This window comes from Tympanuchus pallidicinctus, unplaced genomic scaffold (assembly GCF_026119805.1).
Source record: "Tympanuchus pallidicinctus isolate F22 unplaced genomic scaffold, pur_lepc_1.0 scaffold24, whole genome shotgun sequence".
Taxonomy (NCBI): Eukaryota; Metazoa; Chordata; class Aves; order Galliformes; family Phasianidae; genus Tympanuchus; species Tympanuchus pallidicinctus.
Genome location: NW_026294741.1, coordinates 4158123 through 4183563, shown reverse-complemented (window position 1 = coordinate 4183563; position 25441 = coordinate 4158123). Strand labels below are relative to the sequence as shown.

The 25441-nt window shown below is 59.1% G+C and overlaps 7 protein-coding genes and 2 non-coding genes across 13 annotated transcripts in view; 5 read left to right on the top strand and 4 right to left on the bottom strand.

Annotated features, from left to right (window-relative positions):
• BLTP2 (bridge-like lipid transfer protein family member 2) overlaps positions 1-25441 on the bottom strand; it is a 69296-nt gene that overhangs the window by 42218 nt on the left and 1637 nt on the right. The window lies entirely within an intron of this gene.
• PROCA1 (protein interacting with cyclin A1) lies at positions 259-2301 on the bottom strand. Its single transcript, XM_052689275.1, has 4 exons — positions 2012-2301; positions 903-1035; positions 685-819; positions 259-615 (listed from the first exon to the last, which is right to left on the bottom strand). Exons 1-4 carry the CDS (start codon positions 2190-2192, stop codon positions 294-296), a joined length of 771 nt encoding a protein of 256 aa, XP_052545235.1. The 5' UTR covers positions 2193-2301; the 3' UTR covers positions 259-293.
• LOC128083738 (adenine phosphoribosyltransferase-like) lies at positions 2535-3874 on the top strand. Its single transcript, XM_052689279.1, has 5 exons — positions 2535-3006; positions 3095-3188; positions 3256-3402; positions 3482-3577; positions 3664-3874. The coding sequence occupies exons 1-5, from the start codon at positions 2839-2841 to the stop codon at positions 3789-3791; spliced, it is 633 nt and encodes a 210-aa protein (XP_052545239.1). The 5' UTR covers positions 2535-2838; the 3' UTR covers positions 3792-3874.
• On the bottom strand, positions 3843-6561 carry RAB34 (RAB34, member RAS oncogene family). Of its 3 annotated transcripts, none has more exons than XM_052689273.1 (11): positions 6456-6561; positions 5738-5854; positions 5543-5634; positions 5210-5275; positions 5010-5111; positions 4868-4932; positions 4728-4779; positions 4535-4616; positions 4367-4457; positions 4177-4284; positions 3843-4047 (listed from the first exon to the last, which is right to left on the bottom strand). In XM_052689273.1, exons 2-11 carry the CDS (start codon positions 5789-5791, stop codon positions 3980-3982), a joined length of 780 nt encoding a protein of 259 aa, XP_052545233.1. In that variant the 5' UTR covers positions 5792-5854; positions 6456-6561; the 3' UTR covers positions 3843-3979. The 3 variants fall into 3 exon arrangements, with proteins under 3 accessions (XP_052545233.1, XP_052545232.1, XP_052545234.1); XM_052689272.1 differs by having other exon boundaries at positions 6401-6523; XM_052689274.1 differs by lacking the exon at positions 6456-6561 and having other exon boundaries at positions 5738-6153.
• RPL23A (ribosomal protein L23a) lies at positions 6665-8999 on the top strand. Of its 2 annotated transcripts, XM_052689280.1 has the most exons (5): positions 6665-6786; positions 7159-7339; positions 7636-7812; positions 8141-8210; positions 8934-8999. In XM_052689280.1, exons 1-5 carry the CDS (start codon positions 6762-6764, stop codon positions 8946-8948), a joined length of 468 nt encoding a protein of 155 aa, XP_052545240.1. In that variant the 5' UTR covers positions 6665-6761; the 3' UTR covers positions 8949-8999. The 2 variants fall into 2 exon arrangements, with proteins under 2 accessions (XP_052545240.1, XP_052545241.1); XM_052689281.1 differs by having other exon boundaries at positions 8141-8999.
• LOC128083766 (small nucleolar RNA Z17) lies at positions 7466-7538 on the top strand. The gene has a single exon (XR_008208184.1). It is a non-coding gene; the product is annotated as a small nucleolar RNA Z17 (small nucleolar RNA).
• LOC128083765 (small nucleolar RNA SNORD42) lies at positions 7999-8065 on the top strand. Its single transcript, XR_008208183.1, has one exon. It is a non-coding gene; the product is annotated as a small nucleolar RNA SNORD42 (small nucleolar RNA).
• Positions 11732-13449, bottom strand: TLCD1 (TLC domain containing 1). The gene is made up of 4 exons (XM_052689277.1): positions 13220-13449; positions 12958-13040; positions 12741-12823; positions 11732-12438 (listed from the first exon to the last, which is right to left on the bottom strand). The coding sequence occupies exons 1-4, from the start codon at positions 13414-13416 to the stop codon at positions 12043-12045; spliced, it is 759 nt and encodes a 252-aa protein (XP_052545237.1). The 5' UTR covers positions 13417-13449; the 3' UTR covers positions 11732-12042.
• Positions 14563-24741, top strand: NEK8 (NIMA related kinase 8). 2 transcript variants are annotated; one of them, XM_052689268.1, is made up of 15 exons: positions 14563-14637; positions 15004-15209; positions 16214-16446; positions 16784-16915; positions 17103-17311; positions 17706-17785; positions 18334-18515; positions 18628-18778; positions 19737-19813; positions 20973-21090; positions 21315-21465; positions 21668-21831; positions 22040-22198; positions 22272-22430; positions 23748-24741. In XM_052689268.1, the coding sequence occupies exons 1-15, from the start codon at positions 14591-14593 to the stop codon at positions 23774-23776; spliced, it is 2097 nt and encodes a 698-aa protein (XP_052545228.1). In that variant the 5' UTR covers positions 14563-14590; the 3' UTR covers positions 23777-24741. The 2 variants fall into 2 exon arrangements, with proteins under 2 accessions (XP_052545228.1, XP_052545229.1); XM_052689269.1 differs by having other exon boundaries at positions 14578-14617.

The window sequence follows — 25441 nt, the reverse complement described above, 5'->3', positions numbered from 1 at the left end:
GTGCACTGCTGTGACTGCCAGCCTCAGAGCCACAACCAGAGCCAGTGTGAGCGATGAGGTGCAGCTGGAGCCCACGTATCTCTTCCTCACACGGCTCTGCAGACCTTGGGTTCTCCCTTGCTGTCATACACCAGGACCAGACCCGTGTGTCGGATGGGCACCACTGCCCCATATCCCCCCTCTCTGGCCCCGCCGTGGCTCTCGCCCCGCAGACCCCCAAGCACTGCAGTGGCTGCTCATTACCCACTTTATTCATTAACACAACCAGGGCCCCCACAGGGTGAGCGTGGGGCTCAGGCTGCCTCAGTGTTGCTCTTCAGCCTCTTCTTTCTGTTCCTCTCCTTCCTCCTCCTCTTCCTGCTGCCCTGTCCCCCTGAGCTGGGGGCAGTGGGGGGGATGGATGCGGCGTGGCTCAGCTCCCCAATTCCAGAAGGGCTCTTCTTCAAACTTTTCCCCTTCTTCCTCTTCTCCTTCATCCTCTTCCTCGCTTTCACAGCTGGGGGATCCAGGGGTTCCCCCCCAGGCCACGCCGCCCTGTCGATGAGCTCCCCACCAAACTCATACAGCACCGGCTCCTTGGGCACCGCCACGGCCACCGTGTTGTACGCCCTGCACCTGGGGACAGCGAGACAGCACGGGTCAGAGACAGCAACAGCAGATCCCAAACCAGGGGGTGTCACTCACCACACGTAGAGGTACGGCTGCACGCACTCCTCCTTGTAGGCAAACTCGAAGCACGGCACCTGGATGACGTTGAAGAACGCCTGTCCCACCACGCGCGATGCCGTGTCGTTCACCTGCTGCAGGCACTCCTTCAGCCTGCACCCAAAGGAGGGTCAGGATGGGGAGAACCCCGCTGCCATTCCCCCCCAATCTCAACTATGGGGGTCAGGGCTGCTCACCGGCGGTCGCAGTCGCAGTGGCTGATGGTGTGCCAGCGCAGGTTGCGGTAACCGTAGCGGGAGGTGAAGGGGTGGATGACGTGCTGGCAGTGGTCATGGTCACGGCAGCAGCGGTCGGTGTCACGGTGCTCACCTGTGGGGTGAGGGCTGAGGGTAGGGCTGGGGAGGGGGCTGCGTGCAGCTGGGATGGTGTTGGGATTGGGGATGGGGGCTGCGCTGGGGGAGGATTGGGATCGGAAAGGGTGGCGGGATGGAAAGGAGCAAGATTGGGGCTGGGATGGGGTCAGAGTTGAGATAGGGTCAGGATTTGGGCTTCAGTGGGATTGGGGCTGAGATGGAATTGGGGATGGGATTGGGGCTGAGATGGAGTCGGATAGGGGCTGGGATGGGGTCAGATTTGGAGATGGGGTTGAGATTGGAGCTGGGATGAAATGATGGAGATGGATGTTGTTGAGATGGATGATGTTGAGATGGAGTCAGGGATGAAAAGGGGTTGGGATCAGGGATGGGATGGGGTCAGGAATGGAAAGGAGAAGGATTGGAGCTGGGATGGAGTCAGGGTTGAAATGGGATAGGGATCAGGGATGGGATGGGGTCAGGGATGAAATGGAGTTGGGATCAGGGATGGGATGGGGTCACGGATGGAATGGGTTTGGGATTGGGGATGGGTGGCTGGAGAAGCCACATTGGGTAAGAATGGGGATCAGAACTGTACCAGAAATGGCACTGGGATCAGATTGGGATGAATGAGGGGAGGCAGCAGGATGGGGATTGGGGCTGGATCAGCACCACCCTGCTGATCAGGATGGAGTGGGTTGGGCTGGGACCGGTCTGGGGACCAGGCTGAGATGAGCACCAGGATGGAGACCGGGCCGAGAGCAGAGTAAGGACTGGGTATGGAGCGTGTTGGACAGCAGCAGTAGGGGGATCGCTCTGGAGAGGGCTGGGAGAGGAGCAGCACGTGGGGAATAGGATAGCAGAGAGATGAATGGACAGGGACAAAGCTGGGGATAGGGGTGGAGATGGGTCCCCAGTCCTGTGCTGGGGAGCGGAGCAGCACTGGGGGGGGGAGGTCTCACCATGGGGTGGGTTTGGGCACAGCTCCTTACCCAGCTGTTCGTAGCTGTCCGCGTTGCTCCCGGCGCCGCACCACAGCGTCCCGGGGTAGGTGAGACCTCGGCGGGCACGGGGCCGCCCCGACGGGGCCACTGCGGGGCTGGGGGCCGCCAACAGCGGGAGGAGGAGGAGGAAGAGGAGGAGGGGGAGGAAGAGGCAGCGCAGGACGCACATGGCATCGCGGGGCCACCGCAGCTGCGGGGCCGCCTTATAGCGGAGCGCGGCACGGCACGGCCCGCCCACCGCGGGGCGGCACGGCTCGGCTCGGCACGGCGCAGCATTGCACGGCCCGGCTCTGCCCCGCGGCAGCTCTGTCCATCCCCGCGTCCCGGTGCCCGCGCATCAAGGCTGCCAGCTCCCCTCCCCGCCCTCTGCCAACCCTCGGACGGAGCCCATTTGCAATCAGGACGCGGCGCCCGTCCGGTGGAGCGGCGCTTTGGCAGAGCTGGATGGTGCCCGAGTGTGGACGTGTGCGGCCTCGAGAAGTCCCTGTGTTGGCTCGGACCCCAAATCTGCCCGTGGGGCTGCACCCCGAGCACCGCTCTGGCTCCTCCAAACCCCGCACCCGTGGGATGCCCATACAGCTCCCTGTGGGGATGTGCAGGGGGCTGGGGGTATCACACCGGGACGGCTGTGGGCACAGCTCCCTGCTGGCCCCATCCCAGCTCCCTGCTGTCCCAAGGCGTTGGCGGGGGCCCAGAGCTACGGGCAGCCCCCGCTCAGCTGTTGCTGTCTGTGACACTCCCCATGACGGTCCCACACTGGGTACGGAGCATGCGCAGGGACACCAACGGGGCGATCGGAGGGGACATTAAACCCTATGGGGTGTGAATTCACCCCTTGGGAAGCCAACAGCACCCTACGCATGGACCTGCGCCACGTCCCCGCTGCCCGGGAGAAGGGCTGGTACCTGGCACTGATGGCCCCCAACACCAAAGGTCCCCACTACGCATGGCTGGACCCGTCCCGGCTCTACTGCCATCCGCAAGTACCCAGCGACCACACGGGGGGCACCAAGGGGGTGGCACTGAGGGGTGCTGTGGGGACACCCAGCACCTCCATATCTACCTTCCCAGGGCTTGAAGGACTGCGTGACCGACCTGCTGCAACCCTTCCATGGAGATCCCATTGACCTGGTGGCCGGCATCGATGCCATGGGCTTCATACTGGGTAAGGGGGGGATGCTGGGGGGGTCCCCGATTCTTGTCCCTATGGCGGGTGACAGTGCCATCCCCAGGTGCCGCCGTGGCTGCCACGCTGCATAAAGGCTTCTTGGCCATCCGCAAAGCCGGGCATCTCTGCGTGGAGACGTTGGCAGAGCCCTACACCGACTATTCGGGTCGGGAGAAGGTGATGGAGGTGCGCACCGACACCGTGACACCGGGTGAGCTGAGCCCGTGGGGTGGGCACTCCTGCAGTGGGGCGACAATGGATGCTGGGGTACAGCTCTGCCCCCCCCCCAGGTATGCGCATCCTCCTGGTGGATCAGTGGGTGGAAACCGGGGGCACCATGCGAGCGGCCATCCAGCTGGTGGAGCGCCAAGGGGGGGTCGTGGCAGGTAGGATGGGCACCGGGGGGTGAGGAGGGGGGGGGCAGCCATAGGTGATGCAGGGGCTGACGCTGAGCCCTCATTGCATCCTGCAGGCGTCGCAGCCATCTGCATCGAAGACAGCGAGGGAGGGCGGTGGATTCGGGAGCGCTACAAGTGTGCCCACTGCGTGCCCCCCCGCCTGCAGCCCCGCTTCGACCAACACCAGATGGGTTGGGAGTGAGGCTTGGCACCGCAACGGCTCTCCTTCCCACCCACCAGCCCGACGGCTTCCTTAAAAAGCATAAAAAAATCATTTTATTACAACGAAGGCTGGGGGTGTCCCTTCTGGGGGGGTTTGCATAGCTATGGGATGCCCCCACCCGCCGGGGCTGCTGCTCTTTGGTACGGAGATACGGGGTGCCGCGGGGCTCACTGGCAGCATTTGGGCTTCTTGCGGGGTGCTGACAGGTACAGGTCGCTCTCGGTGCTGCCGATGCCTGCAGGATGTAGGGGTTAGGGTTAGGGTTAGGGTTAGGGTTAGGGTTAGGGTTAGGGTTAGGGTTAGGGTTAGGGTTAGGTGGGTGGGTGGGGGTTTAGCCATGGAGGGGGGGTTTGTGGATACTCACGCACGGCATCGCCGATCCGCCGGGCACTGCCGCGTTCCAGCTCTGCCAACACACTGCTCTCAAAGGTCAGTGCTGCCACACGGAAGAAGAAATCCTTCACGTTCTCTCCTGCCCCATAGAAAAAGACTCCTGAGCTCCAGCGGGGGGTCACCTCACCCCCATCCCCCTCCAGCTTTGGCCATGTCCCAACCTGTGAGTGAGGACACAGCCCAGAACTCTGCCTGCATCTCCTGGGCCACTTTGAGCGCATCCTTCTCCATCTGGCTGTACTGCGCCGGTGTCTGCCAAGGGAGGAAGGGTGGGCAATGGCGACGGCCCCACGGCACAGGGAGAGCCCACGGGAGGGGGACACACTCACGCTCAGGTCCTTCTTGGAGCCCACCAGGAAGAGGATGACGTTGGAGGGATCGTTCTCCTTCAAGGCGTCTGCCAACCACTGCCTGTGGGGCCACATCGCCATGCTGCCGAGCGCTGCCCTCTCGTTTGCACAAAGGAGGTGACACCAACCCCACAGCCACCTCCAGGCCCACTGTATCCCACGTGCCACCTACCGTGTGTGGTCCAGGGATGCCACATCATTGACATCAAAGACGATGACGATGGCTGTTGAGGGGGATGAAGTGAGCTACAGGGACGGAGGTGGTCGGAGGGGACGTGGGGACGGTTGGTGGGGATTTGGGGGGGGTCTCACCTTGTGCTCCCCGGTAGTAGGTGGAGGCGATGCACTTGAAGCGCTCCTGCCCAGCCGTGTCCCATCTGGGTGGGTGGTAGGGGGGGGTCAGCAGGGGCTTGTTGTGTGGAGGGGGGGATGACACAACGCCAGTGCTACTCACAGCTGCAGGCTGAAGGGCACCCCCAGCACCTCAAAGCGCTCCATCTCAAAGTCCACCCCGATGGTCGCCTTGTAGTTCTTGTCAAAGGTGTCCTTGCAAAAACTGTTGGCGGGGGGATCGAGCAGGATGAGCGTCAGCCCTGGGAAGGGGGAGGGTCCTCCCACTGCAGCCCCCCCCAGCATCCCTTCCATCGGGGTTACCGGTTGATGAGGCAGGTCTTTCCCACCGCCAGGTCCCCCACCACGATGATCTTGGAGATCTTGAAGCTGTGGGAGCACAGACATTGCAGGAAGGGGGGGGGGCACACAGTCGGCTCCCGGGATAAGCACCGCTTTGGGGGACCACCCGCACCCCCCTGCAGCACAACACCCCCCATCTCTCCGCCCCTCCCCTCAACCTCCCCCCCCCCCCCCGCCGCATTCCTGTGCCGTGACGCAGCCCTGCAGCGCCGCAGCCACGCGGCGTCTTCCTGCCGGGACCCCCCAGTTTGTGTAGGGTGGACAAACCCATGGACCTCCCCATCCCAGCCTCACCCCACAGTGCCCGTCCGCTGCTCCTGGCAGGCGCTGGTCACACTGGAATGGAATTCGGGGCGGGTGTGCAGGGCGGCCTCCTTCCGAAAGCACTGCGGTGTGTGTTTGGGGGGATGGGGGGGAAACAAAGGGGACCCGGTGAGGCTGTGGGTCAGGGAGGCCTCCCCCCCCGGGTGCTGTCCCCTCCCCACTCACCTGCGGCAGATCGGCCACCACCCTGTCCCTGCGCACCGGGGCCAACACGTTCATGGTGCCCCACGGCCGGAGGGATGGGATGGGCGGGATGGAGCGGGGCTGAGGGAACCGCTAGGCCTGCAGAGATGGGGTGGGACGGGGGGAGCGGTGCTGTGGCTGTGTCCCAGATCCTGATGTCACCACGTCCCCAAGTTCTGCTGTCTCCGTGTCCCCAAGTCCCACTGTCCCCATGTCCCCAAACTGTGCTGTCTCCACGTCCCCAAATCCCGCTGTTCCCCATATCTCCAAATCCCACTGTCCCCTTGTCCTCACATCCCACTGTCCCCAATTTTCTCTGTTCCCATGTCCCCAAATTATGCTGTCTCCATGTCCCCAGGTCCCATGTCTCACTGTCCCCAAATCCCACTGTTCCTGTGTCTCTAAGTCCTGCTATCCCCAGGTCCCACCATCCCCACGTCCCCAAACCCCACCATCCCCACATCCCTGCAGATCCTGCTGTCCCCGTGTGCCCACGTCCCGCTGTCCCCATGTAAAGCATCCCGGAAGGCGCCCATCCCCACGTCCCCACCTCTCCCCATCCCACTTATCCCCACGTCCCCCGGGTGCCACTCCGGCACACAGCCGTCTCCCCGTCCCAGCTGTCCCCGTACTCCGCCGCCGCACCCCGGGGTTTCGCTGCCCCTCCTCCCAGCTGTTCCCTGTCCCCTCCCGGCGGTACCGAGGGGCGATCCCCGTTCCCCCGCCCCTCCGGCTCCGCTCGGTGCTCAGCGCCGCACACTCCGCCCCGGAGGCATCGGCGTCCACGCCCCGCCCCGACCCGGGAGGGGACCGGGACTACAATTCCCATGATGCCCCCGGGGGGGGGGGGAAGCGATGTGCGCACGCGCAACAGAGGCCCCTCCCCCAAGACTACCCTTCCCGGCAAGCCCCGCGGCGAGACGGAAGGGAAATCTCGCGAGGTTTGGAGCTAATAAGCCCGTGCGGCGCGGGGAGGGAAGCCCCTTTCGGCTCCTGGCTGCCCAAGATGGCGCCCAAAGCGAAGAAGGAGGGTGAGGGCGGGCGGACGTGGCGGGGCTCTGAGGAGGGCGGGCGCCGGGCTACGAGGCCCCGCGGGGTGCGGTGGGGCTGTGGCGGTCGGGCTGAGGGGATCGCGGGGTGCTGGAGGGCCGCGGGGCGGCGCCGGTCCGCGGGCACGTGGAGGGCACGGGGGAGGCCCACAGCGGCCGGCCTGGGCTGGTTACGTGAGGGCAGAGGGGAGAACTCAGCCGGGCTGTTGTGAACGAGGCACTCGCTGCCTGAGGAGCGGTTTGGGCACAGATCGCCCGTCGGGGTGCCTCGTGAGGAGATGCGGCCCGCTGGGGCAGGCGGGGGGGCTGCTGGGCACGCAGACCTGCTTTGCGCTGACTGAGGTGTTGTCACAGCCGTGCCGCCCAAGACGGAGGCGAAGGCCAAAGCGCTGAAGGCCAAGAAGGCCGTCCTGAAAGGAGTCCACAGCCACAAGAAGAAGAAGATCCGCACGTCGCCCACCTTCAGGAGGCCCAAGACCCTGCGCCTGCGGCGGCAGCCCAAATACCCCCGGAAGAGCGCCCCGAGGAGAAACAAGTACGTGGGGGTGGTGGGCCTGGCAGGGCTTTGTGTGTGGGGACGGCCCCTCTGCGGGTCCCACGGTAAGGCCTTGCCCATGTGCTGCCTTTGGAGCTGAGCCGCGTTTTCACTGCGGAGCATCGGGGTGCAAGTGATGATTTCAAGCGACCAAAGCCTGAGAGTTTGTGATTAGAGCTTTTTTGGTAACTGATGTACCCTGGATACTTCTAGATGATAGCTGATATTTTAGAACTCTTGATGCGTACACACAGCTTCTGCAGTCCTTTTTTAAGCTGAGGCAATCTTTCTTGCAGGCTTGACCATTATGCCATTATCAAGTTCCCTTTGACCACAGAATCGGCAATGAAGAAGATAGAGGATAACAATACTCTTGTTTTCATCGTCGATGTCAAGGCAAACAAGCACCAGATCAAACAGGCAGTCAAGAAGCTGTATGATATCGATGTGGCCAAGGTCAACACCTTGATAAGGTAAGGGGGAGAGCAGTCACTGCTGTAGGAAATTTGGACATGTGTGAGTATGGAATTAAACTCTGTAGTGTTCTCAGTGCTAAAGCTGTGATAAATAAAATCTAATGACTGAACGCATCGTAGTGGGAGTTTAAAATGGTGTTATGTTGGAAAGTTGGCTTCTTCTGGGAGTCCTGCAGGATTTCCGTGCAGATGATGTGAAGTTTTTTTACCACTGAGTAAACTGATGTTTCCAAAGGAACCACTGATGCACACCGTTGCAATAGGAATGTGGAATAGGTTGGAGGATTTGTGTGCCTCAGTACTGACACCTCCTGTTCCACTCTAGGCCTGATGGGGAGAAGAAGGCTTACGTCCGACTGGCTCCCGACTACGATGCCCTGGATGTGGCCAACAAGGTGAGTGATATTTGAAGCTGTCAGCTCCCATCTGCTGCCTCAGATTTGCTGTACCTCCTTCTTCTTGGTGTGCACGTGAGGCACTTGTGCTTAACGCACGCCAGTGCTGCTGCAGAGTAGTTTGCAGTTAAGTGGGATCGTAGGGTGGTTAAGCAAGAACAAATGCTGTCTGATAAAACCTTCTTCTGCCTGTATGAGGTCAGGGGAGTTACTGACAGAGCTGCAGTTCTTGCTCTCCTCCAGGGAGGGGCTCCACTCCACAGGGCTGCGTGAATTTTACAATACTGAGGAGGATGCAGAAACTGCCTCAGGGTGAAGTGGTGTCTGTTCTAATAGTGTTCACAGACAGAGACGTTGGCAGCGCTCCTCGGAAAGGAGAACGTGCTGTCACAAGCACTGCTAGGGCCTGGGTGAGGGATTGCTGCTGTGCAGGTGGCTCTGCTGCTGGAAATGGCCAGGTGGTTTGGTCCTTGATGGCTGTGGGAAGCAGGAGGCTGTGGTGGTAGGTGTTGGAGGTGGGGAAGGTGGCTGTAAGGATTAACATGAGAGTCACAGCGGAGCAGATGAATACGTCAGCTGTGTGAGGCGCTGGGCGAGTCTGGTAGGAAGAAGCCTGTTTCCAGAGGAAGGAATCCTGGGGAGATGCAGCTGCGTCAGTGATGGTGGAGGCTCTGCCTTTCTGCCTCCATAACATCTGTTTTAACATCTTTTGCTTCTTTCCAGATTGGAATCATCTAAACTGCATCTACCAAGGACTGTACAGACAGGATAATAAACCCTGTAAAACCACTGAGGGGCTCTTTGTGTTTTGTGACTACGTAGCCCATGCAGGAGAGCTCCCAGGAAACTGTTGAGGCTTCATTTCAGTAAACAGTGTCCCTCCCTCCCTCCTGCTGAGGCACTTGGCAGAAGCTGGCTGCTCTCAGAGGCTCACAGTGCTGTCCCACACCTCACACTTCATTGCTGGGCTCTCCTGCATCACTGACATGTTCTCTGCCTGCTGTGGGTAAACATCAGTGAGCTGGCACTCCCCTGAGTTGCAAATCGCTCTGTTGACATCAGTAGGATTTCAGAATAATGCGTTTTGCTGTGTAATTATTCATACCTGTTTGTGGTGCTGGTTCTCAGCATCCTCCAGACTTCCTTGTGGAGCGTGCCACAAGCTGCTCAGTGCCCAGGAATAGGCAGGTACAAACTGCAGCAGAATGCGTGCGTGGTTCTCAGCTTCTATCACCTGTCAGCTTAGGCTGCAGGTTTCTCTGGACAAAGCCCTCAAGCAAACCCAATAAAGTGCTTAGTAGTTGCTTTTTTTTCTTTCTTTCTGGCATGATCCGTGCTCCCCTCGCTGCAGCGTGTGAATCGCAGCCTGCTTTCTCTGACACAGTTCCTGTTGTGTTGCCTGTGACCTTGCTGAGTTTGCTGTCCTCACCAGGGCTGTTTATAGACTAGCTGCTGCTGTTGCCTTGGCAGTCATTTATTTCCTCAACCAGCTTTTTGGAGCGCTTGGAGAGGCACAGGAATGTGGAGCACTGGGTGAGGAGGAAGTAGATGCGAAGCGCGGATAAGCCTGTAGGAATACTTAGCATGAAGTGTGTAGTTTGGCTTTAGGGAAGAAAGCTGTGACCAAATATTGACTGGGGCAATTGAATTTTTGGGTGGTGGGACACCAGGTTCCCTTCATGCCTTCTGGGAGTGGTGGAATCCTGAGCTCAGTAGTGGTGAATGGCGAGGGGAGGCTGTTCTGGTTGCCGCTGCTTTGGAGACTGGATAAAGATCTGCTGTGGGCTGAGCTGCACAGCACTGCAGGGACCTGGGTCAGATGTGCTCTTTCGTGGGGCTGGGTCTGATGTTCCTTCTGGCTTTTGGAAGCCACCTGCCTAAAACTCCTGCCTGTGGCCTCAGCGCTGTGGAAAGGGGACAAGCAGCATAAGGGGCTCTGTAGGTATTAGCTGAGCCCTGTGCCTCATCTTTAGCTGAGCTGCAGTTACCCCTCTGAGTAAAATGAGTTCTTTTTGGAGAGCCTTATCATGGAGTGAGGAGCAGGTATGTCCTGCAGCCCTCCGTGGCCATGTGGAGGCTGGGCTGGGGAGGATTTCACTTCAGCATGACTTGCAATCTGCCCTGACCCTGCCTCAGCTTAGCCTGATGGCTGCATCTGGCTGGCACTCAGTGTGCATCTTCCCTGTGCTTCTTGCTCTGGGCTGGCAGCCAGCCTGACCCACAGCTGCCCCAGTGCTGTTGTACAGCTGGAGGATAGGGAAAGCTTGGTCATCCCTGACCCTTCTACGCTGCTGCAGTGGTGTGAGCATAGGCTGATCACTGTGCTGGGAGAAAAGAGGGGGAAGGTGATCAGGAGGGAGAACAGTAGGAGTTAACTGTGCAGAGTGTTTACAGGTTGAGTTGGTGCTTCAGCTGCAGATAGGAAGATGAGGTGTAGTGGTTGGGATGTTTTAGTGGTAGAGCTGGGACCTGCTGGGGCAGGAAGAGACCCTGCAGCTCAGCTCAGGGCCTGCTTGCTTCTGTTCTGGCACTGAGAAAGGAGGGGGTGAGTGAAGTGGTTGGTTTGGAACGTGAGTAGATTCCCACCCAGCCCATGTGTGATCCCACACTTTGCATCTCCCCTCTGGCTGCCGGGCTGCTCCTGGCATGCAGCCCCCTGTGCCAGCGACAAAACCAGTGCCCCCCGGGTGTACCTGGCACTGTGGGGCTTTCCCAGCCATCTGGAGGTGGGCTGAGTCCCCCCTGCTTCCACTCGACCTGCAGCACCATGTCCACGTGAGCTGGGGATGGTGTGGGTAAGCACTGATCCTGCCTTGGAGCAGGGGTTGGGCAGGAGTCCCTCTAAGCCCTGCTGCTTATACCAGTCCAGGGTGATCCTGGAGCTGTCGCATCAGCAGGATTTGCCTTCCTAACACACTGGTTTTCCACAGGACTGCCTGGGCTAGCTTTGGCCCTGCTGCCCTAGAGAGCTGCACCCCTGCTTCCAGAGGGGCTGCTGCCACTGCAGTCAGTCAGGTGTGCTCGTAGGGGGCTGGAGCTGCACAGTGCTGGTGATGGCAACCCCGGGGGGACTGAGTGTGCAGCAATCTTCCAGGAAGAGCTGTGGCCTCACACGGTCTTCCCATGCCAGCTCCACTTCACGTGGCTGCCGGGTGAGTCATGCAGCCCAGCCAGGCTCTGTGCCGCCAGCCCAGAGGCAGGAGGGTTGGGGACTGCAGTGGGGCTCAGCACCACTCCTGCTGCCCTCATCTGTGCCCCACGTCCCCACACCTGCTCCTTGCACAGCCCCAGGGCTGAGGGATGTCAAGCACTGAGGGATCTCTGGAAAAATAAATGAACAGAGGGGGAACGGTCTGTGGGAGCGCTGGGACCAAGCATCCCTGGGGGCTCCCTAAACCCAAGTGAGTTACAGAACTGCATCCTCTCCAGGGAGCTGGGATAACGTCTTTTCCCATGCTCCCACCTCATCATCCTTCCCCCCAGCACCACTCTACCCCACACAAGAGCCAGCTGAGGCATGCTGCGGCAGCAGTAACCAGACCCATTTAATGCACAGCACACCCAACACCACCACGGGTGAGGCTCAGCCCTTCCCTCACAGACGCTCCTGGCCGCGCTGGCGCAGAAGCCGGCTTGGGCTGCGACTCCATCGGCCGTGCCCCCAGCTTTGGTGGCATCCCCACGGCTCGGCGAGGCTGTCGGGCTGGTTCCAGCAGGGTACAGCTTATAGGCAGCAGAGTGGGTGAACGCAGAGCCCGCAGCCAAGGAGCGAGCCCTAAGGCACATAGAGCAGGTACGGAGAGCCCCGGTCCCCAGCGCGCGTGCGCCTCACTCAGTCAATGAGGAACTTCTCACCATCCACATCTCTCCCAGCGGATCCCTTACGCAGGGAGGGGAAGAAATCAGAGCGCAGGAGGCGGGAGAAATACATGAGGATCATGGCGTCGAGCAGCAGGAGGTTGGCCATCAGGAAGGCGCCCTGGCCCTGCACCTCCACGTAGCGCACGAAGTACCAGGTGAGGTAGGCCTGGGGCGCCAGGCGGAAGGCGAAGTACATCACCAGGTTGACGTACTTGTTGGCCTCGTAGAGCGCCGGGGAAGGCACGTTGCTCATCTTCAGCAGCATGCGGATGGTGAGAAAGATGTTGCTCACCTCCACCAGCAGCAGAAGCATCGCCGCCACCAGGAAGCGGCCCGTGATGATGAGTGAGACGAAGGCAGAGATGGCCTGCAGAGCGGGGCACAGCGAGGTCAGCACCCTACGCCCTGCATGCCTCCCTGCGAGATCCTACAACCCTTACAGCATCCAAGCCAGTCCCAGGAGCTGCTTCCCCCAGGACTGACGGCGCTGGGAAGCTCTGCCCTCCCAGCCTGGCTGTCTCCAGATGCTGGCAGCCGTCCTGCCTGCTGCCTGCACAACCCACCTGGCAGGCAGGGTGAGGCATGGGCAGAGCTCCCGGCTGGCTGAGCCCTGGGGTGGCATGTCACCTCCCCACAGGGCAGCGTCACCTTCCCTACAGCCACACTCACCATGGCATGGTGCACCAGGTACTCCCAGGACGAGCGGGACTGCTGGTTGAAGATGATGTCGAGGCTGTCGTGGATGAAGTAGCCTGCAAGGTAAGAGAAGAGCGGGAGTGGGAAGGGGGAGAAGAAGGGACTTGGAGTGCCAGCAGGGAGAGCTGTACCCAGGGGGATCCTTCCTGCTGGTGGAGGCACAGAGGCCCCGGACCAAGTGAGCGCTCACCTGAGGAGAAGCAGACCAGCAGGTGCCCTGAGACGCTGTATCCATCCTGGATGTCGGAGAGCAGCTCCGGGGACTGCCAAAGGCTGCGGGGAGGGAAACGGGCTGAGGCAGAGCGCTGCTGTGGGGGTTCGGCCCTAAGACCCCAGTCCTGCCACGGGGCGCAGGGAGGAAGCGGGCGGTGTTTCGCACTCCCGGGCTGTGGGAGAGCCGTGCGCGGGCTGCCCACGGCATCACCCCCCGAGCTCCCATCCACCCCCGATACCTGAGTAGGGCCCACAGCCCGGCGAGCACAGAATGTGCGAAGGAAACGAGGAGATTCCTCCAACGCCAAACGCGCCCGGGTCGGCTCCTCACGGCTGCGGGTCGGGGCAGGGCCAGAGCCGCCCGCCTCAGCGCCCCGAACAAAGCCACGCTGCCGCCCACTAGGGCGGCCGACGGCGCCCGCCAGCCCGGGCCCATCGCGCCCAGCTCCGGGGCACGGCGCGGGGCGCGCGGCGGCGCGGGCTGCCGGGCGCGGGGCGGGGCTGCCAAGGGGCGGGGCCACGAGAAAGAGAGGCGGGGCTTCGCCTGCGGACACGCCCATCGGCAGCTCTGCGCATGTGCGTGGGGATTGCGCGCAGTCTGGGCGAGTGGGTGCAGCACACGCGTGTGCAAGGCAGGGGTGGCACGCAGGGTGTGTAAGCGTTAGGTGTGCATGCTGAAACCGATTGCGGCGTCTGTGTGGGCATTGCACGAGTGTGTGTGCAAACCGGCCATTGCACGTGGGGTTTTAAAGCGTGCGTGCATGCTGTGGATGCGTGCATCGCTCGTGGACGTATGGAGCGCTATTGCGTGGTTTGTGGTGGGCGTTACACACCTGTGTGTATGCGCTGAGCGTTGCACACACCCACACCACGTGTCAGACTGGGATGCTGACTGCAGGCGTGCGACGTGCAGCTGGCGTGGGCCCTGCTCGTGTCCCGGGCGCGGTGTGCATGCCCTGGGTGCCCCCCACGAGCAGAGCTCGGTGTCGCTAGGTGGCAGCATGGCCCCGTGGCACGGCCCGGGGGTGGCAGTGCTGTCCCCGTCCCCCGCCCTGGAGCAGCCGCCCCGCATGCGGCTGCCCCATTCTCGGGGCTGGCCGGCCGTGCTTCGCTGCGGGTACAGAGCTGAGGGCGCTGCGCCCACTCCCTCCCGTTCGTGGCTGACCCCGCGCGGGGTCTCGGCCTCGGGGAGGCCCCCCAGGGCAGCACCCGCCTCCCATTGTCCCCAGTCATCCCAGGAATGTGGGGAGAAGCTGGGAACGGAGCCAGGGCTTGGGCCTCGCTCCTGCTCACAGCCAAAGCGCTGAACCGAGAGCCCCGGTGTGAGCCCCCCCTGCTGTCCGCACACAGCCGTGGTATCCCGCTCCTAGCTCCGGCCGTGGCCCCCGCAGCTCGCTCGCTGCGTTCATCGCAGGGCTGCGGGTTACAGATTAACTCCCCTCGCCATTAAGGTGGGGCTGAAGAGGGGCCGCGGCTCCCGCAGACCTGCAAAACACTGGGCAGAAGGAGGCGGACGCGGAATGAGTGTTTTGTCCTCTCGCGGCCACCTTAGCGGAACCCGGAAGCGTCTCCATGGAGACGGGAGGAGCCTGGGCCTAGAAGGGGGAGCGATGGAGAAATACGAGCGGATCCGGGTGGTGGGGAGAGGGGCCTTCGGGTGAGGGCGGCCCCAGAGAGCACCGGGCCTGGCGGATGGGGGGGCCTTGCTACTATGGGGGGGGGAGCAGCGCCGGGCCTGTGGCACCCCCGAGTGAGAGGCGCAGGCCCTGTTACCATGGCGACGGGGGTGCCTGGGCCTTGTTGCCGTGGCAACGCGAGGGTCAGCCGCTGTGTGGCACCCTGGGGTGGGGGCCTGGCCTTGGCTGTTGCCGTGGTGACGGGGGGGTTGGGGGGGTGTATCATACCCTACTCTGGGATGGAAACAGGCCCTGTTACCGTAGTGACATGGAGAGACGGGGGCTATTCGTCACCCAGGGCTGGTGGCCAGGCCCCGTCCCTCCCCGCTGAGGCCCTGTCCCTGCAGCATCGTGCACCTGTGTCTGCGCAAGGCCGACCAGAAGCTGGTCATCCTGAAGCAGATCCCTGTGGAGCAGATGAGCAAGGATGAGCGGCTGGCGGCGCAGAACGAGTGCCAGGTCCTCAAGCTGCTCAGCCACCCCAACGTCATCGAGTACTATGAGAACTTCCTGGAGGACAAGGCTCTCATGATTGCTATGGAGTATGCTCCAGGTGGGCCCCATGCACCCTCACGCCTGGCAGTGTCTCCTCAGCAGGCCCAGGGGATGCCGGGCATTCATTTCCTCATGGATCAGGCTGCTTTGGCTCCATGTTGCGCTCTGGGTCCTCAGAGATTCAAAATAAGGCTTTCTTGAGCAGATGTGGCCATTATATTTGTTTTGCAGAAAAGCTTCCATGGGTCCTGCTGGGCACCAAGTTGGCCATGAACCAAGTGGCTGAGCATTGGCGCAGGTAACCCAGAGAGGTGATGGAGTCTCTTTCCCTAGAGGTACTCAAAGACGTCTGGACTGTTGTTTCTAGGTGGCCCTGCTTGAGTAGCAGGATGGACTTGATGATCTCCAGAGGGCCCCACCAATCTCAGCCATTCTGTGGTTTTATGTCTTGTGCCTACTCCTAACAGAAATGAAAAGATTTCTGACACACCTGCTACCATCCACCCTTGGTTTAGGTTTCACTTGTTTGTCAGCTCTTGGCCACGCTGTCAGTCCCACAGCTCTGCGTGGGAAGGTGCAATTTCTGATGAGATTTGCTATGGAGTTTAAGATTAAGATTTGCATGAGGGCTTGTTAAAAGTTTCACAGGAGACCTGCATTTAGACCTACCCTTCTTGACAGGGGCCTCTCAGTGCCACGTGGCCTCTCGGACTGCAAGAATTCTGTTCTGCAGAACAGGCTTATCTTGTTCTGCCATCAAGGTTTGTGTCCTGACAGGGCTCCAGGACCTGTAATTTTAGCGTTCCTTTTTCCTGCTGCCTTTGACAATATGTCAACAGCAACTTCTTTCTCCCTGTGCCTTCGTCCCACCAACTGTGCTGCCATTGTTCTCTGCATAGTCTCAGGAGCACTGGAGGACGTGCTTTGTGTCCCACCATGACATGCTCTTTCCCATGCACTTGTCTTGTTAAGATGCTGCAGCTAAATCCCTTTATTTTGAGGCTGAGATCGTGCTGCCCTGTGCAGCCACCCTTGCTGATATCCCTTTGTTGTTCTTTGCAGGAGGCACGCTGGCAGAGTTTATTCATAAACGCTGCAACTCCTTGCTGGATGAGGACACCATCCTACACTTCTTCGTGCAGATCCTCCTGGCTCTTCACCACGTGCACACCAAGCAGATCCTGCACCGTGACCTGAAGACTCAGAACATCCTCTTGGACAAGCATCGCATGATTGTCAAGATTGGAGACTTTGGCATTTCCAAAATCTTGAGCAGCAAGAGTAAAGCCTACACGGTGGGTGGCCCAGCTTTGCAGGGGAGCTACTTACCACCATGGCAGCAGGCTGGAAACACTGGTCTTGGCTCCATGAAAGTCTCTGGAAAGCAGCTGTGGGCAGCAAGGTTGGAAGTGGCCTACTCTCAGTAGGCTACATCTGTATGACACGGTGCTGTTTTGTTACCAAGGCCTCCAGAAAGGCAAATCATCGTGGTTTTTACTGAGACTGTCAGCCACACAAACACACAGCTCCCCTAAGCTTTGGTTGGTTGTGCTCCGGGCTGTAAACTGAGCCTTTCTCCTTCCTCCTTTTTACCTTTCACGGCTTCATGGTAGATTTATCTGTCTCATCTAGGTTGTGGGAACTCCGTGCTACATCTCCCCAGAGCTCTGTGAAGGGAAGCCTTACAACCAGAAGAGTGATATCTGGGCTTTGGGCTGTGTGCTCTATGAACTTACCAGCCTCAAGAGGGCTTTTGAAGCTGCGGTAAGACAAGACAGAGTTTACATGTAGTGCAGAGAACTGTGGTCTCTTTCAGAGGCGAAAATACGTGCTTGGATCACTCCTCTCTGAGCCTGAAGGTGTGAAGGCAGAGGGCAGCACTGAAGACATTTTGCCCCTTGGTCTTGCTTCTGATTTCCCAGCCATTGTATCTCTTTTGTTTTCTGTTCAGAATCTTCCTGCCTTAGTATTGAAGATCATGAGCGGGACGTTTGCCCCAATATCAGATAGATACAGCCCTGACCTGCGCCAGCTCATCCTTAGTATGCTGAACCTGGATCCTTCCAAGCGGCCTCAGCTGAATGAGATTATGGCCCAGTCCATCTGCATTCGCCCCCTTCTGAACCTCTACACCGATGTAGGAAGTGTTAAAATGAGAAGGCAAGTGATACTGCCACACTTGTCTCCCTTGGGAGGGACTGCCACGGCTCACAACACGTCAGACCAGCTCACTGTCTATGCTGTCAACTCCAAATAGAGTGCTGACCCTATGCTGGGTTACCAAATGTACAGCTGCTGCAAGCTGAGCCTGGCCCTGTGGCTTGTGGCTGCAGCAGGTGTGGGCAGCAGTAACTGCAAATGGAGAGTTGTGAGCTCAGGGGGAAGAAAATTGACACCAACTTCCCTTTCTCAGGTGGTTTAAAACACCTGCCAAAGGCAGTTCTGTGAGTTGGTCAGCTGTGGCTTTGCTGTAGCTCTGCCTGGTTCTGCAATACAGGGCTCTGCAGGACCTCTGGGCCGAGCTGACAGTAAGGACTGGATTTTGGTTTGACAGGCCTGAAAAGCCCTTGGCTCCAGTGCAAACAGTGACACACAGCCGGACGGGGGGACGAGTGAGCAGTGCCAGGCCCAGGGGTGAGTGCTGGCACAGGGCCTTCAACACAACTCCCATTTGGAAGCACCCTCTCCGTTGGATGACAGGGAGTTGGAGAGGTGTTTGGAGAGAAGAAGTTGAGAAATATTGCCTTCCATGAGCACTGGAGGAGCCCCCAGGGACCTCAGATCTGGGGACCAAACAGCAGTCTTTCTCCAGCTGCTTCTTTAAGGTTTTGACCCTTTGAATCAAGTTTCTGCAGTTTCTACTGTAAAGGCTGGGAACGAGCTGAGGAGGGTGCCAAGGGAGAACCTCTCTGAGCAGGGCAGTGCAGCTGGCATCGGTTAACAATTAGCTAGAGTTGTTGTAATGCTGCTCCCCTCAGCTCTGGGATGAAACACAAGGGGCTGTTCCCTCAGCCCTGGCACTGAGCTCCCCAGCAGTCTCATGCCAGCCTTGGACCAGTGCTCTGAGCTGGCCTGGCCCTGCTGGCAGCCCAGCAGCTGCGCTGGCACCCAGCAGGATGGTGGCTTTATCTTTCTGTGGGAGGACAGTTAGCAATCCGCTCTGATTCCTGTCTGACCCACAGGTGTTCGAGGTGGCTCAGCCAGGACAGGCATCCCTCCTCCCCTGTCGTCCATCTACACGTGGGGCAGTGGGATCACCACCCCGCTCCGTCTGCCCATGCTGAACACCGAAGTGGTGCAGGTGTCTGCTGGCAGGACACAGAAGGCTGGGGTCACCAAATCGGGGAGGCTTATCATGTGGGAGGTGAGTAATGGGGGACGTGGGACAGGCAGCCGTGGGAAGGTGTTTATCTTAGTTCTCGCACGCGGCCCTTGCTGCACCGAGGCACAGGAGCTGGTCGGTTTCTCTCCTCCAGGCTCCCCCGATGGGTGCTGCAGGAGGCCCTTCTCTGCCAGGAGCCACTGAGCAGCTGCAGCCTCAGTTTGTGTCTCGCTTTCTGGAGGGCCAGTCTGGTGTGACCATCAAACATGTGTCCTGCGGGGATCTCTTCACTGCCTGCCTCACAGGTGAGCTGCTGCCTTGGGAAGTTGTGGAAGTGTCCCAGTGTGACAGCCTGGGATATCTGTTCAGAGAGGAACCCGAGAGATGCACTGGGCTGAGATGAAGTGAAGACCTCTGTGGCTTGCAGGCATGATGCCATGCTGCTCAGCTGGGTCACAAAGGTCAGTCTGGTATGGGCAAGGCATAGACAGACACCTTCTGTTTCTTGTCCTGCTAGCAGTGGTGTCACTTGAAGACAGAACTGGCTTGCACAGTGGGGCCTGCAGTGCAAGGAATGTTGGGGAGACTCAGCCTTTCTCTGTCACATACTCTGTGAGTGTGACATGAGCAGTGATTAATGGTGACTGGCACTGCAGCAAGAAGGCAGCATGAATGGGTGCCTGTGAGCTCCTGCAGCCTCTGCTGCAGGAAGGCAGGGTCTGAAGCCCTTGAAGAGTGGGCCAGAAGCTGGCTGGGAGCAGAGTACGTACACAAGCCCAAGGCTGTGCTTGGAGAGCAAAGCCTTCCCAGGGGTCCTTTGGGAGCCCTGTTTGCCCTTCTGCTGGAGGCCAGGGCAGTAAATGACAGATATGCAGATGGCAGACTTCATAGGTGTCTGTTTGTCCTTCCTCTGCATGGCATTTCCTGCCGCTGCTCTGCTGGACGGCTGCTTGCTGAGCACCCCATGTATTGAGCACCTTGACAGACTGTGGAGTTTGCAGCTCCTGCGTACACAGCTGCCATAATGTTATCACAGGCCTTTCCTGTTATCAACTGATGTTTGTTTGGTGAGGCGTTGTGGTGCATCGAGGCTGCTGCTCTCTGGAAGTTTGTTGAAGGCCTTGGGGGGCCCCCAGCAAGTTATGAGTCACAGTGGGGCCAGGCAGAGCCTGTCCTGGGATCCATGGCCAGCCCTGTGGGCTGTGTGTGTGCCTCGCGGGGCGTCATGTGTGCCAGTAACACGACTTCTTTCTGCCTTTCCAGACAGGGGGATCATCATGACTTTTGGCAGTGGCAGTAACGGCTGTTTAGGGCACGGAAACTTCACGGATGTCAGCCAGGTTTGTTGTGAGGGTGCTGGGCCTGCTGCTCCCCCAGAGTCAGGATGGATTGTGCTTTAACCGCCACGTGAGGCAGCTCGTCCCAGCTCCAGGGTGTGCATCCCAGGCGTGCTCTGGCATCCCACCCCCCTCCCCCTTCTCTCCCTATCACTGCGGGTTTTAAAAGGCCCAACCTGCCTCTCTCTTTCTCTCTTCTCCCCCCCCCCCCCCCTACACAATGATCCCTTTGAGTGTGGGGGAAGTCAAGAGCTGCCTTGTGGTTGCTGTTGGCAGGCTCCCAGCTTGGAGCCTGCCTCCAATCACACACCTGCCTGCTTCACTCTTGGCCTGCAGCTGCCGGGGTTCACTGAGAAAAGTTATTTTTCAAAAGAGCCAGTATTTAAAGAAGAGCTGTGTGCTTCCGATTGGCTTGGAGCAGCGGGGCTGAGAGCCCGTTGCTCCTTTCCAGCTTCTTCCTCTCCTGCCCTCGGATGTGACAGCAGCCAATGGCTGCCAGCTGAAGCCTAGGGACTGGTGCCGTTTGTTTCTGTGGTCAGCTGGCTCATTTGTGCCTGCACTGTCCAGAGCAGCTCAGTGTTTAATGCTGGGGGACACCAACTGGGAGTTGCAGCCAAGTCCCAGCAAACGGCGCTTTTCACTTGAAGAACATAATGAGATTGAGGCTCGATGTGGCGAGGTGTCAGATTTAACAGCAGGTCACAGCAGGGGCTGGGCACAGCGTGGAGATCCTGGTCTCTCCACACCCTAACGAATGTGTAGCTGGTGGCTCACAGCTCCTCTGCGTGAGAGGAGCCAAATGCATCCTGCACCAAGCCCCTGCCTGCTCAGAGCGTGCGTTAACCGCCCCTGGCACTCCCCCAATGGGCAGGGGGGCAAATCCCAACCCTTCAGCTCTCCAAACCATGGTGCTGGCTGCTTTCTTCCGCCCTAGAGATGTTTGCATTATCTTTTGTGCTGCGTGCACGTAGAGTCTTTAAAAAAAAAACAAACCCAAGCCTTTGAAGACTGTTCAGAACAAAAAATTCTCTGGTGTTTGTGTTGGATGAAAACTGGGATGCTGCCAGTGCTGTGCTGCGCTGGGGGGGCAGGGTGGGAGGGATGGGAGCAGGCTGGCGGGCTGGGAGGTCTCGGCTAACGGCTGCTGCTCTTCCCCTGCCAGCCCAAGATTGTGGAGGCCCTGCTGGGCTACGAGATGGTGCAGGTGGCCTGTGGTGCATCTCACGTCCTGGCAGTTTCCAATGAACGGGAGGTGTTTGCCTGGGGCAGAGGGGATAATGGTAAGAGATGCCTGCTTAGCAGAACAGGGCTAATGCTTTCCATCACCTGTTTCCATGCTTCTTGCTGGCCCTACTTGCCTGTGATTCTCTCCAGATGTGCCAGGCTCGGTGGGTCCCTGCCACTTCAGTGCAGATCAGGTCCCTGCGCTTTTGGTTTTGCTGCCTTTCGTGGTGGCAGGTCCCAGAATGAGTTCTTGGAGACAGCTTTGTGTTTTTCCTGCCAGGTCGGCTTGGGCTGGGTACCCTGGAGTGCCATAACTCCCCCCAGCAGGTAGCAGTCCCAGCAGAGCATGAGGCACAGAGGGTGATCTGCGGCATCGATTCCTCCATGGTCCTCACAGTGAAGAACCAGATTCTTGCTTGTGGGAGCAACAGGTAGGGGAAATGAGGATCTGTGAGAGCTCAGAGCCTGCCTGCAGCTTCCCCAGACCCCTCCTGTGTCTGCCATTGAAGCAGGAGCGAGAGTCTCTAGAAGACATTTCTGTGAGATCCTGCTCGTTGCTGGGGGTGTAGCTTTGCTAAGGCAGGATTTGATGTTGGATTCAGCCAGTTCTGAGCCATGCTTTTTTCTTTGCAGGTGTAACAAGCTGGGCTTAGATCGGATCAGCTCAGCAGAGGAACCTTCCCCAGAGGAGCAGGTAGAGGAGGCCACCGTGTTCACGTGTGCCCAGTCAGCCCCCTTGAACCAAGAGCCAGTTGTGTGTGCTGATATTGGCACAGCACACTCAGCTGCAGTCACAGGTGTGTGCCCAGATCCCTGAGAAGGGACTGCATTTTCTCCCTCCTCCTCCTGCTTCCCTTTGCTGTAGGTAAAGAGCTGAGAGAGGCTCAGTACACCCTGCTCCCAGTTTTGGAGCACTGTGGAGCAGGATGCTCAGCATGACAGAGAGCAAAGGGGTTTCTGTGCATCCTTGGGTGACATACGGTTGTTTCTCTCATCTCTCATCAGCTTCTGGCCACTGTTACACCTTTGGGAGCAACCAACACGGGCAGCTGGGCACCAACTCCTGCCGCAACAGTCGTGTGCCCCACCTGGTTGTGGGGCTCCAGGCCATGAAGGTTGCTGTGGTAGCTTGTGGGGATGCCTTCACTGTGGCTATTGGAGCAGGTGAGGCTGAAGTTCCCGCGTCCTGGTGAGGGCTGCAGGAGCTGTGTGTGCAGCAAGCTGTGTCCCTCTGCAGATGGTGAGGTGTGCACCTGGGGGAAAGGAGCCAGGGGACGTTTGGGCAGGAAGGATGAGGAGACAGGAACGCCACGGCCTGTGCAGCTGGAGGAGACACATCCATACGTGGTGACCTCTGTAGCCTGCTGCCATGGGAACACGCTGCTGGCTGTAAAGCGTGAGTAGGGGGCTCTGCTACTGGGATTCCTGCTGTGAGGTCCCAGCCAGAGATGATGCTGTACCGAGTAACCCTGGCACACAAGCTATGTGTTATTCTAGTCCATCTAGAGCTGCAGATGAGCAGAAATAACTTGAAGCACATCAACATTCCCCTTCTGCTACACGGGGCTGTGACACTGCCTCTTCCACTGCCCTGGGGGAGCAGAGAGGCAGGCTCACACGCTGCCAGACGATGGGGGGTGGCCAGACTGCAGCTGGTGGGGAGCTGAGATGCTGACTGTCCAGCGAGTTGCCAAAAAGAGCAGCTCTCTAATTGCTGCTGCTGAAATAGAAGCTGAGATTTGAGGCGTCATTTTGGCTGCTGGCTCTCCGTTGTGGTTTGGAAAAGATAGCCTTGGTTTTGTGGTTCCTCTCTGCTCGGGCCAAAAGTAGCATCCTTGCGTGGTTAAAACGTGCCCATGGCGTGACCTGCCCTTCCGTTGCCTGGGTGTGAGATGGGAGCCTGGCCCAGACTGCTGGAGGGGGGCCTTTCTTCCTCCTCTGTTGGTCTGATTATGGCCTCTGCACTGGGCTGTGGGATTCCAGTCCCAGCCCACTTCAAGGAGGTTAATTACGCCCTGCAGGGGAGGAGGCCCGGCTGGCTGCCCCTGCACAGTGAAGTCGGCCCTGCTGAGCCCTCACGTGATGTGTGCTGCCACGGAGGGGACAGGGAAAGGCAGAGTCTTGGGGCAGGGTGTTTGTTGTGGGAATAAAAGTGTTTTGTTCTTGCAGGAAGGCTGCGGGCTGCAGTCCCCTTCTGCTGCTGGAGTGGCTCCGCAGCTGGGCTGTGAGCTCCCACCTGCAGGCCTGCAGAAACAGGGCTCCAAGTTCTCATATTGGGCTTCCACGCAGCTCAGTCTGCCTGGAAACCTCTCCAGAGAGAGCACGAGCTGGTGGCTGGTGACACGTTTGGTCTTACTGCCACTTTGAGCACCGACCAGGAGCTGGCAGGGAGTGCTGGCACTGGGAGCTGAGCTCCACCTTTGGGGCTGCACGGCGCTTTCCTCCCGTGCAGCCAAGCACTGTTTGTGAGTGGCTTGGACTGGTGCCCTCTTTATCGTGGGGCCACTGCTGCACCTTTTTCTCAACTCCACTGCAAACACAGGCCTGGAATAGCTGGGAGAAGCTGGAGAGGAGGAGGATGGTGCAAACCCTGAGATATTTTAATCCCTCCTGCTTGTGCTCTGTGGTGGTGTTTGGTTGTTTTTTAATGCTGCCACAGGGGCAACAGGACAGAGATTGCATTGCTCATCTGTTCCTGCCTTTTGTGTTTCAGCTGCCGTGGAAGAGTCACCACCTCAGTGAGAGGGATGGCATCCAGCCTTGCCATACAGCTGCAGGCTCCTATGGCTGCCCCTACTCCCCAGATTCTGCTGCACAACTGGGAGCTCTCAGCTCTCGGGGGTCAGTGAGGTTTGCTGTGGCCCTGAAGTGCCTGTGTTCGGTGGGTCTCTGGGCTGTTGGAAGGTGCAGAAGGGCTCTCCTCTGCCGCTGTGATGAGCACAGAGGTTGTTTTTCCCCGTGGAAACTCTCTGGTTACAAAGCCCAGGCTGACAGCTCGCTGTCTGAGAGAGCTGTCAGCCTTTGCAGCAGCGTCTGGAGTTACAGCCCCAGGCGCTGTGCTGGGTGACTAAGAGCAAACCTCTTTTCTAATTAGACAAACCAGTCTTTTCCCATCCCCCCTGCAAGCATTTTGCCCATTTGTTGAGCTGTTCATCACTCTTGCAAGGGTCCTGCCCTGCACGGCTGGCCTAACACCAGGCGAGCAGCCTCTCGCTTGTGCAGCACTGCCGCTCCCCCAGTGCTGCCTGGGGCTCTCCAATTACAGCCTCCTGCAGCCCCAGGAGCCCAGCTGAGCATCCTCCAGCTGATGTTTGTCCTCAGGCCCCTTAAATCCTGCTGCTGCCTGGCTCCAGGCCCAGCGAGCGCGAGGCAGCAAAACGCAGCGAGTGCTTGTCTCTAATTGAAGTTTTTGAACCCAGATCTCAACAGGGAGATGATGAGTTTCCACCAGGGATCCTTTCTGCAGGCAGGAGGGGGCATATCGCTGTACCACAGCCAGGAGTTACCTTTTTTTAATCACCAGAAGGGTCGTTTCCTTTCCTGCTTTTATTCCCCCCTCCTTTACTGTATATATATTTTTTAACATCTGCCCCGGGCCATTTTCTGATGAGCTTCTGTCTCTGATCTGACATTGCCTTTCACATCCATCTTTGTGCCGCTGCCAATCCGTTGTGTATAAAGTCAGTGCTTTCATAAGCTGGCTGAGATGGAATCTCTCTAATTATTTTTGTGATCCTTTCCTGTCTTCAATGAGGGAAACCTTGTCAAGCTCTGGTAGGTGCCGACCGATCCCTCTGTCATGTGGAAGGTAATGAATTTCTGCAGCTCTCCTGCTCTCTCTGCCTCCCAGGCTCTGGCTGGGAAGAGAGCAGGTCCTGTCCGGCCAGGAAAGGCGTGTGCAGCCCTGGCTGCAGACACGGCCTCCCTCCTTGGCTCCTGGCTGGGTGGGTGAATGGGTTTTTCCCTGCCTCTTTGTTTCTGGTGGAGCTGCCTTTTCAGGTGGTTACACCCTGCTATCCCAGAAAGCTGACGTGTGTTCAAAGGCTCTGCCAGTCCCTTGGCACTCGCCTTGTGCTCCGGCTTACAGGGGAAGGTGTTCCAGCTTCCAGACCGACCTGGGGACCAGGACAACTGCAGGGCAGGGTGAAATTCCCTCTGAACTCTCATCTTTTCTCCCCGTGCTGAGCTGTGAGCACCACCAACTCCTACAGAAACAGATCCCTCTTAGCTGTGCTGCGTTCAGCCTCTCCTGGGGGCTCCCCCACTGCAAATACAGCCCAAGACCAGCAGGCTCCTGCTCCAGCCTCCCCGGGGCCGGCAGGTGGCTGGGACACAAATCCCTGCCCCCTTTTGCCCCGTCAATGGGGCGGCATCAACGTGCCGCCGCCCCACGGCTGCCAAAGCAGG

Coding starts and splice junctions, on each gene's coding strand:
- PROCA1 (XM_052689275.1), bottom strand. CDS start 2,192: ATGTGCGTCCTGCGCTGCCTCTTCCTCCCCCTCCTCCTCTTCCTCCTC. Junction 820..902: donor CACTGCGACTGCGACCGCCG/GTGAGCAGCCCT, acceptor CTTTGGGTGCAG/GCTGAAGGAGTGCCTGCAGC. Junction 616..684: donor CAGCCGTACCTCTACGTGTG/GTGAGTGACACC, acceptor CGCTGTCCCCAG/GTGCAGGGCGTACAACACGG.
- LOC128083738 (XM_052689279.1), top strand. CDS start 2,839: ATGGGGTGTGAATTCACCCCTTGGGAAGCCAACAGCACCCTACGCATG. Junction 3,007..3,094: donor GGCTCTACTGCCATCCGCAA/GTACCCAGCGAC, acceptor CTACCTTCCCAG/GGCTTGAAGGACTGCGTGAC. Junction 3,189..3,255: donor TGCCATGGGCTTCATACTGG/GTAAGGGGGGGA, acceptor TGCCATCCCCAG/GTGCCGCCGTGGCTGCCACG.
- RAB34 (XM_052689273.1), bottom strand. CDS start 5,791: ATGAACGTGTTGGCCCCGGTGCGCAGGGACAGGGTGGTGGCCGATCTG. Junction 5,635..5,737: donor TGGTGGCCGATCTGCCGCAG/GTGAGTGGGGAG, acceptor CACACACCGCAG/TGCTTTCGGAAGGAGGCCGC. Junction 5,276..5,542: donor CAGCGGACGGGCACTGTGGG/GTGAGGCTGGGA, acceptor GTGCTCCCACAG/CTTCAAGATCTCCAAGATCA.
- RPL23A (XM_052689280.1), top strand. CDS start 6,762: ATGGCGCCCAAAGCGAAGAAGGAGG. Junction 6,787..7,158: donor GCCCAAAGCGAAGAAGGAGG/GTGAGGGCGGGC, acceptor GTGTTGTCACAG/CCGTGCCGCCCAAGACGGAG. Junction 7,340..7,635: donor AGCGCCCCGAGGAGAAACAA/GTACGTGGGGGT, acceptor TCTTTCTTGCAG/GCTTGACCATTATGCCATTA.
- TLCD1 (XM_052689277.1), bottom strand. CDS start 13,416: ATGGGCCCGGGCTGGCGGGCGCCGTCGGCCGCCCTAGTGGGCGGCAGC. Junction 12,824..12,957: donor GCTGGTCTGCTTCTCCTCAG/GTGAGCGCTCAC, acceptor CTTACCTTGCAG/GCTACTTCATCCACGACAGC. Junction 12,439..12,740: donor ACCTGGTGCACCATGCCATG/GTGAGTGTGGCT, acceptor CCCGCTCTGCAG/GCCATCTCTGCCTTCGTCTC.
- NEK8 (XM_052689268.1), top strand. CDS start 14,591: ATGGAGAAATACGAGCGGATCCGGGTGGTGGGGAGAGGGGCCTTCGG. Junction 19,814..20,972: donor ACTTCACGGATGTCAGCCAG/GTTTGTTGTGAG, acceptor TTCCCCTGCCAG/CCCAAGATTGTGGAGGCCCT. Junction 21,832..22,039: donor ACACTCAGCTGCAGTCACAG/GTGTGTGCCCAG, acceptor ATCTCTCATCAG/CTTCTGGCCACTGTTACACC.